The sequence below is a fragment of the Physeter macrocephalus genome, chromosome 18 (genome assembly GCF_002837175.3).
Source record: "Physeter macrocephalus isolate SW-GA chromosome 18, ASM283717v5, whole genome shotgun sequence".
Taxonomy (NCBI): Eukaryota; Metazoa; Chordata; class Mammalia; order Artiodactyla; family Physeteridae; genus Physeter; species Physeter macrocephalus.
This window is the reverse complement of record NC_041231.1, coordinates 95,438,376-95,455,437: the sequence shown is the minus strand read 5'-3', so window position 1 is coordinate 95,455,437 and position 17,062 is coordinate 95,438,376. Positions and strand designations below refer to the sequence as shown.

Genomic DNA, 17,062 nt, shown 5'->3' with positions numbered 1-17,062 from the left:
CTGCCCAGAGCAAGGTACTACCTCTGGAACAGGCACCTCCTTAAGTGGGGATAGTACTTCTCTCCCTTCATGAAATGCTATTACCCTCTTTTCTCAACATTCTTCATAAGCCTTGGGCCTGGAGTTCATTTCCATGATTAATTTAAGAGAAAAGGGGTGGGGGGGGGAAGAAAATATATAAATGAATGTGAAACTTGTAACTTTGGTTTTGGCTTTTAATAGTCAGATAAAGATTTTGAACCAAGTGGACAATAATTAACTGTAAGTAATAAAGTCATATCGATCTTGCCATGGAGTAGGAACCAAGGATTCAGGGCTATCCATATGTAGTCATTTGGATATGACAAACGTGGAACCTATTTATAACTTTTAAAGTACTTTATGGCTCTTTCTTTCCAAAGAGGCACACATCATATTGCACGAGGTCTGTGAATATACAAGCGTTCTTCTCTGCCAAAAGCAGCTGAGCGAGCAAAAGGATTATCCCAGTATTGTTTTTCAAACCTGAATTTGTAATGGGTAATTATACAGAAATATTTGGTACTTAATAACCTTGAAACTTTGAATTCAGAAAGATTTTATGCCCCCAAGGCTACATGGTCTTATGGCTCAGGTTCATAAATCCACTAAGAATGTATCTGGCTATAATAACTGTACCCACCTTTGTGCAGATGTCACACAAACCCAGCGTCAGTAACGCCTGGCCCTAGCCCAGTGCCTGCTTTTGGGGGGGGGGGGCACTCAATGGTTTGTCAAGCAGAACCGGGTATGAATTATGGCTTCTATTTAAGTTGGTTTGGAAAATAAGGAAGCTCCATTCCTCTTAACCTTTGTTTTCAGTGAATCACATAACACCCGATTCTTGATAATGCTTTAATTATCTCTGGAATTCAAAATCAGGGATATCCAGGTATCATTTCATACAAAATGAGGGAAGTTTCAAATGAAGCTATAAATTTACTGTTGGATTGAAGGAATAAAAGCACACCAGGCAGGAGTTACATGGGGTAGGGGGAGGGTGGCTGCATTATTTTTTCTAGGACTATGGCAAGGGAGCATCTTATTTCCAGAAGCCGAGTTCTACAACACAGGTATCCCAGCATAGGATCAGCATTTCCTTGTAGATCTCACCACTTTACCTAGTGAACATTGGAGCTTCTGGCTACCCTCCCAGACACTCTCCTTCCCTTTATCACAGTCCCTCTGGGGTGGGCTCCTGTCCCGGTAGGAAGAGAAGTGAGACAGCCAAAGTCACTCTTCTCTGTAACTAGTTTCCCCTCACAAAGATGTTTCGCCTGAGCCTCATCTAAGTACAGTAATCCTTAAGTGACACCGCAAGATGGATGTTGAATATTAAAAAAACACGCCTCCTCTGTTTCATGGCCTGCTTTGTTTTTCTAATTAAAAAAAATCATCTTTCATTGTACCAGTACACAGAGTTCCTTTTAAACCTGTATTTTACTTAAGCAATGAGGAGAGGGTGTTTACAATTTCACTTTCTGGCTCTCATATGTCTGTAAAATATTTTTCTTCAACTGGATTTTAAAAACATTTTCTCAAGAAACTTTAGATTTCTTTCTTTCTATCTCCCGCTGGGGGTTCAAACTTAAACTGATGACCTCAAAAGGTCAACCTCATGCAGATGTCAGCAAGATGAAGAACAGAATTCAAACTGTTGCACAGGAATATTTGCATTCCCATTAGCTTTTGCAAATGCAATATATCTCATCCTCTTGGGCTGACTGCAGAGCTGCCCTGGAAAGAAGAACAGAAGTATGTGCCTCTCTAATAGATTAACCTACTGAACTGCTTTAAAGAGAATAAATGTTGCAGCCCAGGGGCAATTACTGGGTGGACTTCAGCGGATGCTCCTGGTGGAAAAGACTTAAAAGCAAATTGTGTGCCAACAGTGTGTGTGTGGGGGGGGACAGTCTGCTCACATTAAATATCTTCATCCAAACCTCAACTATGACCATGATCTTACAGCCTAGTTGAAGGTACTCTTGATAAAAAGAAGTTGCCAAAAGCTGATATAAAAAATAAATATATATGGGCTGCACTAAAGTCTGTATTTCTACAAATGCTTTAAAGATTTGCTGGTAGAAACTAGTGATTATGTAACAAGTCGAATTCAAAAATTACACCTCTTACAATTACTGTACATCCTGATAAGACAGTTGAGATCAAGTCACTAAACATCCTTACAATTCAAATAGAAGGAAATTAACTCTCTGCTTAGGGAAAAAAAGAAAAGGATTTATGATGAGAAATCTGTACCAATCTTACCGAATAGTTAGGGAGGAATAAGTTACGGAGGTAACACAAATTTGGTGACTGTGAGGTGAAGTACTAATTTATGGTCCTTTGAAATAGAAAGCGGTGTCTGATAGACAGGTGTCTACGTTACTTAGCTTGGCTGGGCAGTGAGCAACGAAAGCTAGTGGTTCTCCGCAGCGCACCCGAGGGCCAAAGCTTTTTTTCCCTCCTGGCTCTGCCTCGCTGGTTCTCCCCAGCACCGGCTCTTTGGGGTCAAGGAAGGTTGGGGGCCCTCCTTCTCACTCTCCAGACCCGGGAGCATCCAATTCCGGTATCGTTGGCGGAGCTCTTGGGCCCCCGCGCCCGGGAGGGAACTGGCCTCCCAGCGAACCGCCCCAGGCATCCGGGCCACCCCCCCGCCTCAACTCGTCAGTCCGGGTCGCCGGCCCTGTCGCCGAGGCCGAGCGCAAAGACCTCGCGTCGCCGTTTTGGAAAGCGACACAGCTCCCAGTTCGGGCGCAGTCCCCGCAACCCGGGTCCCGGCTGGGGTCGCGCCGAGTCCCTAGGACTTTGACGGGTTAGGGCAGGCGACGCCGAGAGCCAAGCCGCCTGCAGCCCTCCCCAGCCCTACCCCAGCGCCGGCTCCAGTGCCCGAGCCCGGCGGCCCAGGGCCGCGCCGCGCGGGGAGAGAAGCAGCTGTTCCCAACAGCTGGGGGGCGGCGGCGCAGGGCGCCCCAGGTGCGGCCGCGGCCAATCGCAGGCGTCCGGCCCGCCCCCTCCCCAGCCAGGCGCCGACCCCCGGCCAGCGGGGGAAGGGAGCAGAGAGGGGGAGAGCCGTCCTCGCCACTTGTCTTCCAGCTTCCGCGGCGGGAGGGACGGAACCCGAGCCGAAGCCGCGCGGAGTCCCCCGCCCCGGGCCCCGCCGCCGCGCCCCCCGCCCGCCCACCTTCGCGCCCGGACGCTCTCACCGCCGACCCTCCCCGCGCCGCACCCGAGACACCTACCTAATTTCTAGGGAAGAAAAATCTACCTCTAAACGCACCCAGTTTTTCTCTTGAGGACCACCCTCCCTTTTCAGCTTTGGCCTCCCCGCCGGGTGAGTGGAAACCGTTTGCACATCCTACAGAACCGGAGCCTAAGCCAGACGATCCGGAGAATTTGTACCGTGACCGGCAGGGGGGGCGGGAGGAGAGAGCGAAGTCAGGTCTCCGGGGCTGCTGGCGACTTCGGCAGCCGCGCGCCCCGCGCTCTCGGCCGACCCCGGCCGCTCGCCCCCGCCTCGCCGCCGCCCTCGCCCCCGGGCTCGCCCGCAGCCCTCGGCGGCCGCGCAAGAGTGCGGGAGACGCGGAGCCGGAGGAGGAGGCGCAGCCGCTGCCCCAGCCGCAGCCGCAGCCGCAGCCGCAGCCGGAGCCCGAGCCGCGGGGCGGGCGCGAAGATGCACACGACCCAGAAGGACACGACGTACACCAAGATCTTCGTCGGGGGGCTGCCCTACCACACCACGGACGCCAGCCTGCGCAAGTACTTCGAGGTCTTCGGCGAGATCGAGGAGGCGGTGGTCATCACCGACCGGCAGACGGGCAAGTCCCGGGGCTATGGATTTGTAAGTTGCGCGGAGGGGGATGGTGGTGGAGGGGGCGATAAAGAGCTCGGCGGGGGAAACAGAGGACCACGGGGCGGGGGGGAGGGACAGAGTGGCGCTTGGCCCGAGGGGTCGGAGTTGGGAGTGAGGGGCTCGGCGTGGCCGCGCGAGGACCCCAGCGGACGTGACCGGCGCTGCCTCTTGGCTCCCGGCTGAACTGAAAGTTTGCGCGCGGCGGAGCTGGGGAGGGGAGGGCCGGCGCCTGCTTCGCGGGGTTCCGAGGGAACCGAGAGCGCTGCGGTGTCGGGGGACAGGCGGAGCAGGGGTGGAGGGAGAGAACTGTGATGACTGCCGGATTTAGGGGTGCGGAGGTCTGGGAGGGAGGGGCCGTAGCCCCTTCAAATTGCACTCCCGGGTTGGAGGCCGGTCGTTAAGCGCGCTGTTGCTTTGTAAAAATGCGTGTGTCTTCCTGGCATTCCGGCTGGGGCAGGGAGGGGACACCCCAGGAGGTCTGGGCCTTTTCTTTTTATGGCCACCCCTCCCCACCCCCTTTTTAATTGCAAAGATGAGTTCTTTTAAAAGATGAACCTCTGGCTCTTTCTTTGCCGAAATGAAAGAGAGCATAGTAACCTTCCTGGAGATTTCAGCGAGCAAATTCAGCTGCCGAGGAGCCGGGAGCCCCAGCGTAGGACAATAGCTATTGTCGCTGGGGAGTGTTTGCGGGGTTGGGAACACCGGCCGGATGTGAGGCTAGTCTTTCTCTAAAGCAAACAGTGCCTCTCAGGCCGGGTAGGGACCTGGGGAATGGTCGGTAGAGGGGGAATCCCGAGGAGTTCTAAGACAGAATTCAGGCTTCCAAATCTCTGCTAGGCCCTACTAGCACCCTTAGAACTTTGCGGGGTGAGAGGGCGGTGTTTCTTTCTTTCCTCCTTTCTGTTTACTTCTTTTGTTTTGTTTTGTTTTGGATGGAGGATCAAGGGATAAGTTCCAGCCCCCCCCCCCAAAAAAGACAAAGTTTAAAGACCCCCCGCCCCTCAGTTTTATTAAAACGTCTTTCCTCCTTTCTGTTTACTTCTTTTGTTTTGTTTTGTTTTGGATGGAGGATCAAGGGATAAGTTCCAGCCCCCCCCCCCAAAAAAGACAAAGTTTAAGACCCCCCGCCCCTCAGTTTTATTAAAACGAATGACTTCTCCAGTGCGATTGTTGGTTTCTTCAGGGGTTGATTTAGAGCTCTGTGTGTATGTCTGTGTGTGTATGTTGCTAAGGTCACCATGGCTGACCGGGCTGCTGCCGAAAGAGCCTGCAAGGATCCCAACCCCATCATTGACGGCAGGAAGGCCAATGTGAATCTGGCATACTTGGGAGCAAAACCGAGGATCATGCAGCCAGGTGAGCAATGTCCCTCGACGCCCCACCCCCAGCTAGAGACCCCCTCCCCCACTTCTGAATAGAATGAACCCCTGATTGGGAAGACACGAGTTCCCTGAGAATCTGTAGATGTTTAGTAAAGGTGAGCTGTGGCTGATTATTCTACCAAGGCATTAAAGGTAGATGAGAGTTGTAAACACTCCTTTCCTGACTTGAAATGTACCTATGGGCAAAAAATAGATCTTGGGGGTCAGTTCAGTTTGCACACACCCAGGCTTGAGCTTGACTCATCTGTTTCCTATATACAATCATAGTTCACTCTCCACTTTCCGGTTTTTAGCCACTTGTAGATCATTCACATGTGGATGCTATGGGCCAGATGTGTCAACTCCAGCTGGTTATACTTCTTAGTGTTGTCTCTCCTTTTGCCACCCGTTGCCCTGTGTTCAGAGCGGGCAATTCAACTGGAACACTGAGCCAAGAGAAGCAATGGGGTTCTGTAAAACCCAGTGCCTGGCTGGTAAATGTTCAAAATGAAGTCCCAGAATACATTAGTAATGAAAGAGGATGAAGAGATTTCATGCACTCCAGGACCCTTATGTCACAGATGAAGAAACTGATGCAGAGATGAGAAAGGGTTTACTCCAAAGTCACATAGCTATTAGTCACCAAAAGCGAGAGAATTTTGTTTATCTGAAAACATGACCTCCTGAATGGTTTACAACACTGCCCTTTGCCCGAGCACAAATAATTGTGAATCGACTCTTGAACAAATGTAATCTTTTTCTTGGGCGTGCAACTTTGATTAAGTCGTGTACTCTTCATCCTTAAGTCTGTGCATCTGAAAGTTTGGAAAGAGGTGGACACTTCAAACAGATTTACTAGGAAACTAGGTTGTCAAGAAAGGGAGTGCATGTGCAAATATTTGTGAGCATTAAAAAACATGTATTTGTCTAATACAGTGTGTGTGTGTGTCTGTGTATGCTCTCCAGAAAAGAAAGAAGAGTTTGTTTTGTGAATTTTTAATACTATAATCTGTAAAATCCGGAATCTTCCAAAGCATTGTCCAAAGCATTCCAGAATGTTCCAAATTAAAAAGGCTTTTTTATAGATCATGATTCAGAATTGTAGGAAGATTTGTGACATGTAACTTCATTATCAAGTCCTATTGTGCTTGGTTTCATTCCACAAGAACTTTCTCTATGTCTGATTTTCTAAGGTCTTAGTCTGTGTCTGTCAACTAAACTTTGCAGATCATTTTTAGTTTCCACTTGTAGCCTATTAAAATTTTTATTTAGATCAACAATAACATTAGTAGAATGACTTTTAAAAATATGTATAATATTTTCTCTAAAGTATTAAAAGAATGATTACCTTTTCTAAGTGAAAGGTGTGATTGCATTTTATATGTAGAAGTAATAAATGCCTAACCATGCACAAATAGAGAATGTGGTATGTTTTATTGTTAGGTTTTGCCTTTGGTGTTCAACAGCTTCATCCAGCCCTTATACAAAGACCTTTTGGGTAAGTCAATTAATCAGACCCTCCTAAGTTTCAATATGGATATCATTTGTTAACCTGCCTCTTTTTTATATCCAGATAAGACCATCATGTCACAGATTGTTCCCGGTTATACATATTTATATATGTTTGTGTATTTTGAATGCTGATAAAATAAATATTTTTAGATGAGTCAAGTTATCTGACCAAGTATGCAGCCTCCAAAACAGACACATTTGAGCTCATGATTAACAAAACAAAACAAAAATACCAGGTATGACTTGTGTACCACACGATTGTGTCCCAACACCATTACTACTGTTCAACTTGACTCAATTGTATTTATCTCTTTCTAACCTGACAGGGCTCGTATACAGTTAAGCTAACTGATCAGAAGGATACGATGATAAGAGGTGGAATAGTTCTGTTTGGAATTAAACTCTGTAACCAGTAGACTCAGACACACAAGCTCAGATGGTGATTAACGATGCATGGATGTTGCTGTTGTTGTTTTATTTTTCACAATAGTCAATAGACCTCCGTGTGCTTTATTTTATTTATTACAGTAATGAAGTGGTGTTGATAGCTAAACTGTGTGCTTTTTTACTTAATTGAAAAGAGCTGTAGTGAAAGTGTTTTCTTTTCCTCGGGGAAGGGGCTCTTTGTGTTTTTGGTTTTGGTGGTGGTGTTGACGGGTGTTGACTTTTGACTTTGCCATGGGAAGCAAAGGGCCTTTTTATTCCTTGCTTTTAAGCTGTAGCCTGTGACTTCCATTTAACCACATTTTTGTAGTGAGTGCTAAATGGTGTGATTTCCCTCTGTAAGAATACAGATTCATCGCTTGCATGTCCTAAGTTTCTGTTTTACTGGGGTGTTTTTCTGGGAATGGGGTTCTTTCTTTGGCAATGTATATCCACTTCTAGGCCTTCTAATGTAAAGGTTCAACAACTCTCATCAGATGTCATTAACACTGGCCAGTTTTTTGAGTAGAGTAGCACTAACTTTCACCTTTCAGACCTGACTCAGGTGAACAGCCTGCTTATATTTGTATTCTGTGGGTTCTGTGATTACCAGCTTTCCTCATCCAAGCTCCCCCATTTCCCTTCCATTCAGACACGATATGGGTGGGAGATCCCCAACTACCTCAATTTATTCCGAACACCTAGGGTCTGTTTTGGCTGTTTTCTACCTGATCAACATGGTTGTAACTCTAATGCCAGAGATTTACACTCTCTTTTTAAATATTCTGTTTAGAAGTGTTTCATCCTCAACAATAGTTTCTTCTCTAGCTTAGCACCTGAACATCTACATGTGTAACCTGGAAGGCTGGATTCTACTTACAAAGATAGATGTCTACCTTATGTGTCTCCAAGAATAGATCCAAAAAAGTAATAATAATTTGACTTGGAAGAGTCAAGTTATATTTTCCACGAATACCTTCTTTATAACCTTCCCTTTACCATATCGAGATCTCACTTACTGACAGCCCTTACTTTTTTTAAGCCATAGAAGAGTCTTCTGTCCAATATGATTAGAAAGGGCCTTCGTATACCCATACAATTTATCTATGCCCCATCCAAACCATTCCGGATACTGATGATAAACAGTGGGTTGATGGGTCCAACTACTTCTTTGGATCCCCCTCTCATTGGTCTAGACCATGTTTAAGGTGGAATTGGGGACGAGAACATACATCTTAAGAAGTGATGGTGAACTTAGTCGTGATCTCACATTAATAATCTTGAGACAGTTGTTAATACAGCTAAATCGATCAACCAGTATTAGCATATGAGTATTTTTCTCTGTGCTAGTGGATGGTACAAACTAAGGAGATTGCACTTTAGTTTGGGAAGCCAAACTAACACAAACGAATCAGGAACTATTAATTGCTAAATTACTTGGTATTATTTTAAGTACAAAAGGAATTCAGAAGAGCAAGAAAATAGGTGAGTTGGAGGAGTTGGACAAGACTTTGTGAGGACTGGAACTAGTCTTGGACCAGTGGGTAGGTAGGTCCTGGACAGGTAAAAGGAAGAAGGGACATGTCAAAAGGGTGTAAGATGAGGGGAGCATCAGCAAAGGCAAAGAGGAGAAAAGACTCAGTGCATGGAGAAACCAGACTCTGATGGAGGGTCTTGAGAGCTAGACTAGAAATTTGGACTGGCTGTGGTAGTCCTTACAGATCCTTGAGAAAGAAAGTAGCACAAGGGCAATAACAACCAGAATAAGATGTGTCATATGGAAATTTTAAATGAAGCATATTTTGATAGTAACCTTTGGTTTTTCATCCCTCCTAATATTAGCTGTCTTTATAAAGGATGGTGATTATTACTGTTTGCATAAATTGTTTGAACTTGAGATTCTTATTAGAAATAGATAGCATTCCAAATAGACCCAGCAAGCCTTCTCTTTCTTTTTTGAGGGATTCTTAACACTGCTCTAATTCCTGGAGTCTGTACCTAACAAATCACACCTGGTCATCCTAAATTCTATTTGAGCCACATGTTCTTATTTTTAGGCCTGGAAAGAAGCTTGAGAATTTTTAATCTTACTTGACTTGTTTGAAATTCTAGGAACTATTTTTTTGTATGGTCTTTAAATGGCCCCCCAGATTACTCTGGGCCTTTAAAGAGAAAAACCTTGGCCTGAAGGAATTTCTGATGTAACACAGTGGGCAGATATACAGAAATGTGTGGATTTGCTAAACAATATCTTATAAATATTTTATATTTGAAAGAATCATTTTCTTATTGAAACGTTGGAGAGGAGAGCCTATGGATCTGTGAGTAGAAAATTCTGGGCTAGTTTAGATCATGTTGAAATACACTTAAATATTTACTTAGTATTCCTTTAAGTGCTAAGTTTTACTCTAGTTGTGTTAACGCATAATAAGTATTATACTGTCCACTGAGTAGAGCAGAAGGGACAGTAATTGACATTAACTGAACACCTGCTACTTGCCTGGTACTGATAAGGGATTTACATAAATTATATAATTTAATTATCACAGTAATTATTTGATGAAGGCACTGTTAATGTCCTTTCCATGGGTGAAAAATTGAGATGCAGAGACATTAATTAACTTCCCTCAGGGACTACTAAGTGATAGAGTCTGCTTCTAGGTTCTGAATCATGGCCTCCAAAGCCATGTTCTTTCCTCTGTGTCAAGCTGCAGTCTGAAAGACACAACTTGGCTCTCTCTTATAATCTCGTAAGAAAACTGAGAAGCGCCCAGAAGGGCTGTCTATATGGCTTCAGATAAGGCAGAGAGACATCAGGTTGGTGGGATCCAGGAAGTCTTCATGAAAGAGGTAGAAGTTGACCTAGATTTGAAACTATGATGGAGGATAGGGAACTCTTGCAATGAATGTATTCCTCACTGTAGGCCCTTCACATAGATAATTTTATTTAATGCACAGCAATTCAGGGTTGGAAATACTAGGATTGGAACTATTAGGTTCATTTCACTTATGAGAAATACATGAAACTAAAAAGGTGAAGCAAATTCCTGAAGGCTTTCCACGTGGGGAGTGGTAGAGCTAGGGTAGACAGGATTGCGATTTCAACAGGTAGAGATGGAGTGAGTATTGGCATCCCTGACAGAGGGATGTCGCGAGCGAAAGTGAAGCTCTAGGTGTGTGTGGTATGTCCAGGAAACATTGAGGAGCCCAGCTGACCTGGGTTCAAGGAAAGGTGAGAAGAAATACTGGAAAAAGTATTTTGGAGCCAGAAGTATAAAAGGCCTGGCATGCCAAAGTTTAAGAAGTTTGCACTTAGTTTGGTAGGATGTTAGGGACCTAGGTTACTCTAAACAAGGGAATGAGATGCAGCCTGTGTCCGCAGTTTATGTGATAGGTTGAAAGAGGAAACCCTTTAGGATGTCAAAAGTCACAGAGAGATGCCAGAGGGACCTGAAGAGATAGGAAGAAAAGGAAAACATAGTAAATTTTCTTTGAAAGTTGTCCGAGGTGTCGGCTTTGCTCTTGTGCTTTTATTTCTGCTAGGCATTTACATTCTATGATTTACTAAGGGAAAGGATGTTGGTAGCTCTCTAGCAGGAGGGAGATTCCCAAATTGCCTTAATGGGTTCTGCAGGCTATTAAAAGAGCTCCTAATACAGGAATTGCTTCAGAAGTGCCTCCTCACCCTTTAGTCCGATTCTGTCTGCCTTCTGAACTATTTTAGTCTCTCTGTGGTCTTCTGGATTCTCCTTTCCCTAAGCCTTAAAAACTCTAGGGTTTCATTTGCCTGCTAGATAGCTTCCTAACCCTTGCCAGACGTCATGTAGGTTTCTGATATTCTAAGGAATTTTATACTCATTGGTTGGCATTTTCAAGTGAAAACTGTTAATGTAAAATAAACGCAGAGACAAGAGTCCTGTAAGCAATGCTGCCTGTGTATCATTTAAAGCATTCATCACACACACACACACACACACACACACACACACACTTTTATCCTGCCTTTTTGTAGGCCAAACTTATTTTCAGTTACCACCTTTATTTAGAGATACAAGCTGAGCAACTATCGTGTTGTCTTTGGAACTTTGGGAGCACAGGGGTTAATGTTTCAGTATCAGTGAGATTCATACTGGCTGGCCTTTGGAGCTGATAGATGTTTTACTTTGGCCTTATAAAGACATTTTACCCGCTGGAAACCCTTGTCGCATGACAGGATCAAAAATAGCCCGGCTGCAGCCCCTGCTGTCCATCACCACATGTAAACTGGCATGAGTAAGGCTTTCTTATCCGTGTCTGCACATCGTGGACACGACGGCCTCCAGGGACGGTGTTTCATAAAGCCACACCTGTCGCTCTGAACGAGCCAGTCACCTGACCTGCAGAGAAGTTCTGAGTGTGTGCGTGACCACGCGTCTGGTTTCTGACAAGCAATTAAGAACATCTCTAAGTGTCCTCAGAAACACTTGATGACGTCGTTTCTCCTGGCACTGGGAAAGATCTACAGTCTAGTAAAATTGAGTGTATTTTTATCATTGGGGTCAAAGTTCACTACCCTCTGTGATAAATTCATCTTTTCCATGGATGTTGGTTAATGAGTGCTTTCAGTAAAACTCTGAAAAGGCAAAGCAAAATTTATGTTTTCATAATCTAAATATGAAGTTTTCTGTTTTGAATTCTTTAAAATTCGAAGATTGTTACTTGTGCTTGTACTTCTTGTAAGCTGCTTTTGGCAACAACCAGATGGCATTATGGTGTCATATTTTTAGAAAGATAGGGGGTTTTGATGGAGATTATTCTAAAGAAGGATGAAAATAAATCAGATATTCAAGGTAGCGTTTTAACTGGGCAGTTATGAATCGCAAGAGTGAGAACTGAGATGCATGGTTTTTTTTTAAATACCTCTTGTGATTTCTTTTTTTTTTTTTTAACAAAATTAACTTTTAAGTAAGGCCATTGGAGTGTGTCTTGTATGTGACCTCTGAATGTATCATTTTAAAAGGTACTCAATTTTGTTTCACTTTCTAGAACTTTTGCAGGATAATACACCATAATAGAATTGATTTGTATAAAATATCTACCAGTAGGGAAGATTTAAAACAGATATGCTAATATATCTATTTCTGTTGAGTTAGAGGCTAAAACAAGACTTAGTAGATGCTCAAAAAAAAAAAGTTTCCTTACTCTTATTATGTAATCCTTTTAAGTTGATATTAATTTTAGAAATATTTAGTTGTGTTTCCCTGACCCTACCTTTTCCCTCAACCTCATCATTTCCCCAAAACCCCTTCTGTCTGTCTTGCATAGAGATAAACAAGCTGGCTGACCTTCAGTTGCCTGATAGTCAAACAGGTTTGATTGACCCTTGTGTCTTTATGAATTTAATGGAGAAAAAGAAAGAAAGAAAGACCAAAAGCGTGCTGCACATCTCTTTGGGAATCACTGCCATGAATGTTAATAGCATTTCTGTAGCTTCCCACAACAGCCTCTTGTGATAGAGTGAGCTGCACTACAGTTCGTTTGAGAAGTGTGATTCTGCTGTGTTTACCACACTTGTGATCTGTTAAACTCCTTTTTTATTTTGGCGCCTGCTTCTCTTTTTATTATTATTATCTTTAATAAGGGTGACTGAGGTTGCAGAGAGATTAATGTGTGCTGAGTCTGCATAGCAGTTTCCAGTAGGGTTGCCATGATAATAAACATACGGCTTTTGTTGAAATTTACTGTGGTTTTTGAGAAACCGGCCATCACCCTTATGGAATTGAACGATCACAGATTCCCTTTGGATTCCTGGTTTCACGGTTAAGAATTTTTCTATTGTCTAAACCGTTTTTGTTGAACGAACTCACCACAAAATTTTCTCAAGTCTTAACTCAATTCAGCATTTATTAAATAACCTCCTCTGTGCGAGGCCCTCCTGAAACTTGATTTACTTTTCCAAACTTTGGCTCTATGCTATCTCTTGGTTCCAAAATGATCCTGAATCAAACTTCTGGCAGGGGGGGTATCCTATTTTCGTTGTTGAATTCCTTCTGGGGCACTCCATGATTTGGGCTCCTGCCAGAGTACTTTCACAGGTGACTGGAAAGTCGATATTGTGGCAACCCTATGCTCATAATAACCACTAAATTTGAGTTTGGTCTGATCTCGGAAGAAGCCATGCTCCAGACAGGAGGCAACTCCTGCCTGACTCTGTTTTCCGTTTCTCGACAGGATACCTGCCCACTATGTCTATCCGCAGGCTTTTGTGCAGCCTGGAGTGGTCATACCGCACGTCCAGCCGACCGCAGCGGCCGCCTCCACCGCACCTTACATTGACTACACGGGAGCCGCATACGCACAGTACTCGGCGGCAGCCGCCGCCGCCGCCGCCGCCGCCGCCTACGACCAGTACCCATACGCAGCCTCCCCGGCTGCCGCGGGCTACGTCACGGCCGGGGGCTACGGCTACGCGGTGCAGCAGCCAATCACCGCCGCCGCACCTGGGACCGCAGCCGCAGCCGCCGCCGCAGCTGCCGCCGCCGCTGCCTTTGGCCAGTATCAGCCTCAGCAGCTGCAAACAGACCGGATGCAATAGGCCAGAACCTGATCAAAGTCGAATTGTTTCCTCTTTCCCTCCCGATTTCCCAATTTTCAGTAGTTAATAAGAGTTAACATTGACTTAACAGGTTTAAAAAAAAAAAAGCTATGCTATTGTGAAGCAGAATTATGATTTTTTTTTAATACTCCCGTAGTAGTTCTAGACGTGAAAGAGATGAGAATGGGGGGGGGGGGAGTGGGCGCAGTTTTGGAAATCAATCCCAAAGAGCCTGAGTAAGTAAAAGGCCGCGACGAAACGGTGGCAGGAGGAACAATGGAACTTCACTTTTATAACGGGATTTTTACTTTTGCTCTTTTTATAGTATCAGGGAAGCAAACTGCCTTTTACCAGTTAGAAAATGCTATTTGAATCTAGTTGAACCAGGGAATACAGAGTGAGCAATATGTAGCTTGAATTACATTTAAAAGCAGATTTTAAAAAAAAAATGGTGAAAGCACTGATTGTCAGTTTTAGCAGTCACTATGGCCTAGAGAACTTTTTCAAGAAGGTAATGTTCTGACTCTCAAAAATGGGCATCGAACAATCAATCTAGGAGCATGGCAGTGGGTGAAATGGTGGACAGGCACCAAAGCCATTTTCTCATCTACCCAGTGGATGAGTGGGACTGTGAAACAAGTGATGTGGAATGAGTGGGTGCAACAGCTGTACAGACAATCAATAACACACACAGTTCTGGAAAGAACACATCACTTGTGCTTGTTTGATGAGCTTGTCACATTCTAATCCCTCTCCCCATATCCTGTTTCAATTTTGGGAAACTTGTATCTGCTGGTGTCAGCAATTCTGATTCTGAAATAGGATCAGGCTTTTACTACAACAGCCTTCTCTTTCTATTTATTGTGTCGACTCGTGGCTTATGATTAAAGACGGGCAAAGTTTGCAGACTCTAAACCCTTAAGAACTGTCTTAAGGACGTTTATTTTTTTCCCTTTTTAAATAATTTTACACTTTTTAGTATCTATTTCAGAGTCATATTTAAAACTATTTATTAGTGAATACAGTACATGAGACGACAAGGTTACTGAGATTACAATTCTTCAACAATTAATGATAATGTGGTTTATACTGTGCCTTAATAGTAATGCTATTTAAGATATTTATTTTTAAGTTTTACTATGCTGCACTCTAAAGAAAGGAACTTTAGATGTGACACTGTAAGATTATGTATTCATCTCATGGCATAAATTATTTAGTAGGTCTAGATGTAGCATATTAAATATTAACCTATTCAACTAAAGATGCTGGCTTGGATTTATTTAAATTCATATGTGCACTGTACAAGGGAGTACTCTTACATTAACACATTTTAGTTTATTTTAGTTTTTAGGTTTTTTTTTTTTTTTAATTTTTAACAGGCCCTATTGCTAGTTTCATGCTTCCTTCTCTGATTTTTGCTCGTGTAGCTCTCATTTATTGGTACTTCATTAGTTTAACACTCTTCTTATGTAGTTTATGTAGTTTTAAATGCTGCTTTACATTTTTCTTCTGAAACTGCAATACTTGCCATTTTTATTCTTAAAGTAAATTGAATACTATTTTACACTGTATTGGATTTTTATACTTGAACAATTTCATACAAGGGAAGACAGGTTAGCATTTTTATGGACTTTCTCCATTACCACTGGATTTACTTTAAGTATTCCCATACTAGACAGTGTTATGTAATGTAGACATGACTCTTCTGTGCAAATTATTTATTCATTGTGTATATTGCTTTATAACATTTCAGATCTTCTAATCTATTCACTTGTATTAAATATAATTTTTAAAAACTTTTGCTGCATTGGTTGTTTCTAATTTTGTTGTAAAAGTAAAATGATTTCTCCCTTTAACTAGAATTAATGGCTGTGATTTACAGGTAACATTTCCAGTGAGCAGAAAGCTTCCCAGATGCCCTGCTTTTATACCTTTTAAGTAAATTTCATTAACTCAGTATCTGCCTTACATTTAGCAAATGATATAGGTCCTCCCCCAATAGTGAACCCTAAAGGACGATTCATGGCAGTGATACTTGGTTACCTGAAGGTTGCTTGGAAGGAGTGGGCTGTAGAGGGGAACAGTCAGCTCGAAGCTGGAGTAGCACAGTGATGCTGGGATCAGGTAAACTGAGATTTGGTGCTAGCCTGTACCAGGTACTAGCAATGTGAATGGAACACGTTGCTTTTTGTAGTTCACTTTTGGGGTGAGGTTTTTATTGATTTCTTGTCTATAATGTTGGATGGTACTACCTATCTTACATGGTTATTTAAGTATATCAACTACTTGGCACAGTCAAATATATTACTATTTATCTAGATAAATGATTACTGGTAGCACTTGTTGTAATGCCCTATAGTGAAAGCTAACCAAAGAGGAAGTCACCTCTTGGAATGTTTCTATTTTTTAATTTTTGTCCACAATGATGTGGCCATATCTAATAATGTGTGTCTTAGAACATCAAATGAATGACTGTCATATTGTCTTAAAGTATACATGTTATGTTAATTATGGAATGGATCGTCTGTTAGTCCCTTGGTCTTAATATTTCCCAAGTGCATGATTGATGTCTTTTATTGAATTCCATTAGTTTTCAAAAATTATAAGCAGCAGAAAGTTATAATAACAGATTCCATCATGCTTTCTATTTTTTTTTTTTTTTTTTTTTTTTTTGTCCGCACGGCCTGTGGGATCTTAGTTCCCTGACCAGGGATGGAACTGGTGTCCGCTGCATTGGAAGCACGGAATCAAAACCGCTGGACCACCAGGGAGGTCCCAGACTTTGTACTTGATGATAACTATCATCCTGTTTAGAGCCATCATAATCTCCAACCTTAACTGCCTTTAATTTTCCAAAGAAAATAGATACCACCGTATCCCTAGGGAGAGATTTTATTGCACCCCAAGGTATTATCTTGGATCAGTAAAATAATTTTCTAAGTTACGTAATTCAGCCAATGCATCAATGATTATTCCAAAAGACAAGTTCAACATTTAAAGTTTCAGATTTACAAAAGGTCACTTTTGTCCTCTGTAAGTCATGTATTGATTGCTGAGCTTTAAAATGAAACATTATTTGATTTATCAATTAAAAATAGGTTCTGGGAAAAGCTTGTCAAAAATAGCCATACTCAGGGAAGCCGAAAGTCCATGTATCCCTGACTATACCTTTCCTGGAGGTATTTACTGATCAATATTAGCAGTTATAGAGAGGGCAAGATTTTTACTTTATAATGCTAAAGCATGTATTTTTAAAACAAATAAAAGTTCTTAATTTCTAGTAAAGAGGGGAGAGTGCCCATGACACAACGTCTACCTTGG

General features: G+C 43.0%; 1 protein-coding gene across 1 annotated transcript; it reads left to right on the top strand.

Annotated features, from left to right (window-relative positions):
* The first annotated feature begins 3,054 nt into the window (after positions 1–3,054).
* On the top strand, positions 3,055–15,538 carry RBM24 (RNA binding motif protein 24). The gene is made up of 4 exons (XM_007129171.4): positions 3,055–3,859; positions 5,104–5,227; positions 6,676–6,730; positions 13,378–15,538. The coding sequence occupies exons 1-4, from the start codon at positions 3,692–3,694 to the stop codon at positions 13,739–13,741; spliced, it is 711 nt and encodes a 236-aa protein (XP_007129233.2). The 5' UTR covers positions 3,055–3,691; the 3' UTR covers positions 13,742–15,538.
* The last annotated feature ends 1,524 nt before the right edge of the window (positions 15,539–17,062 follow it).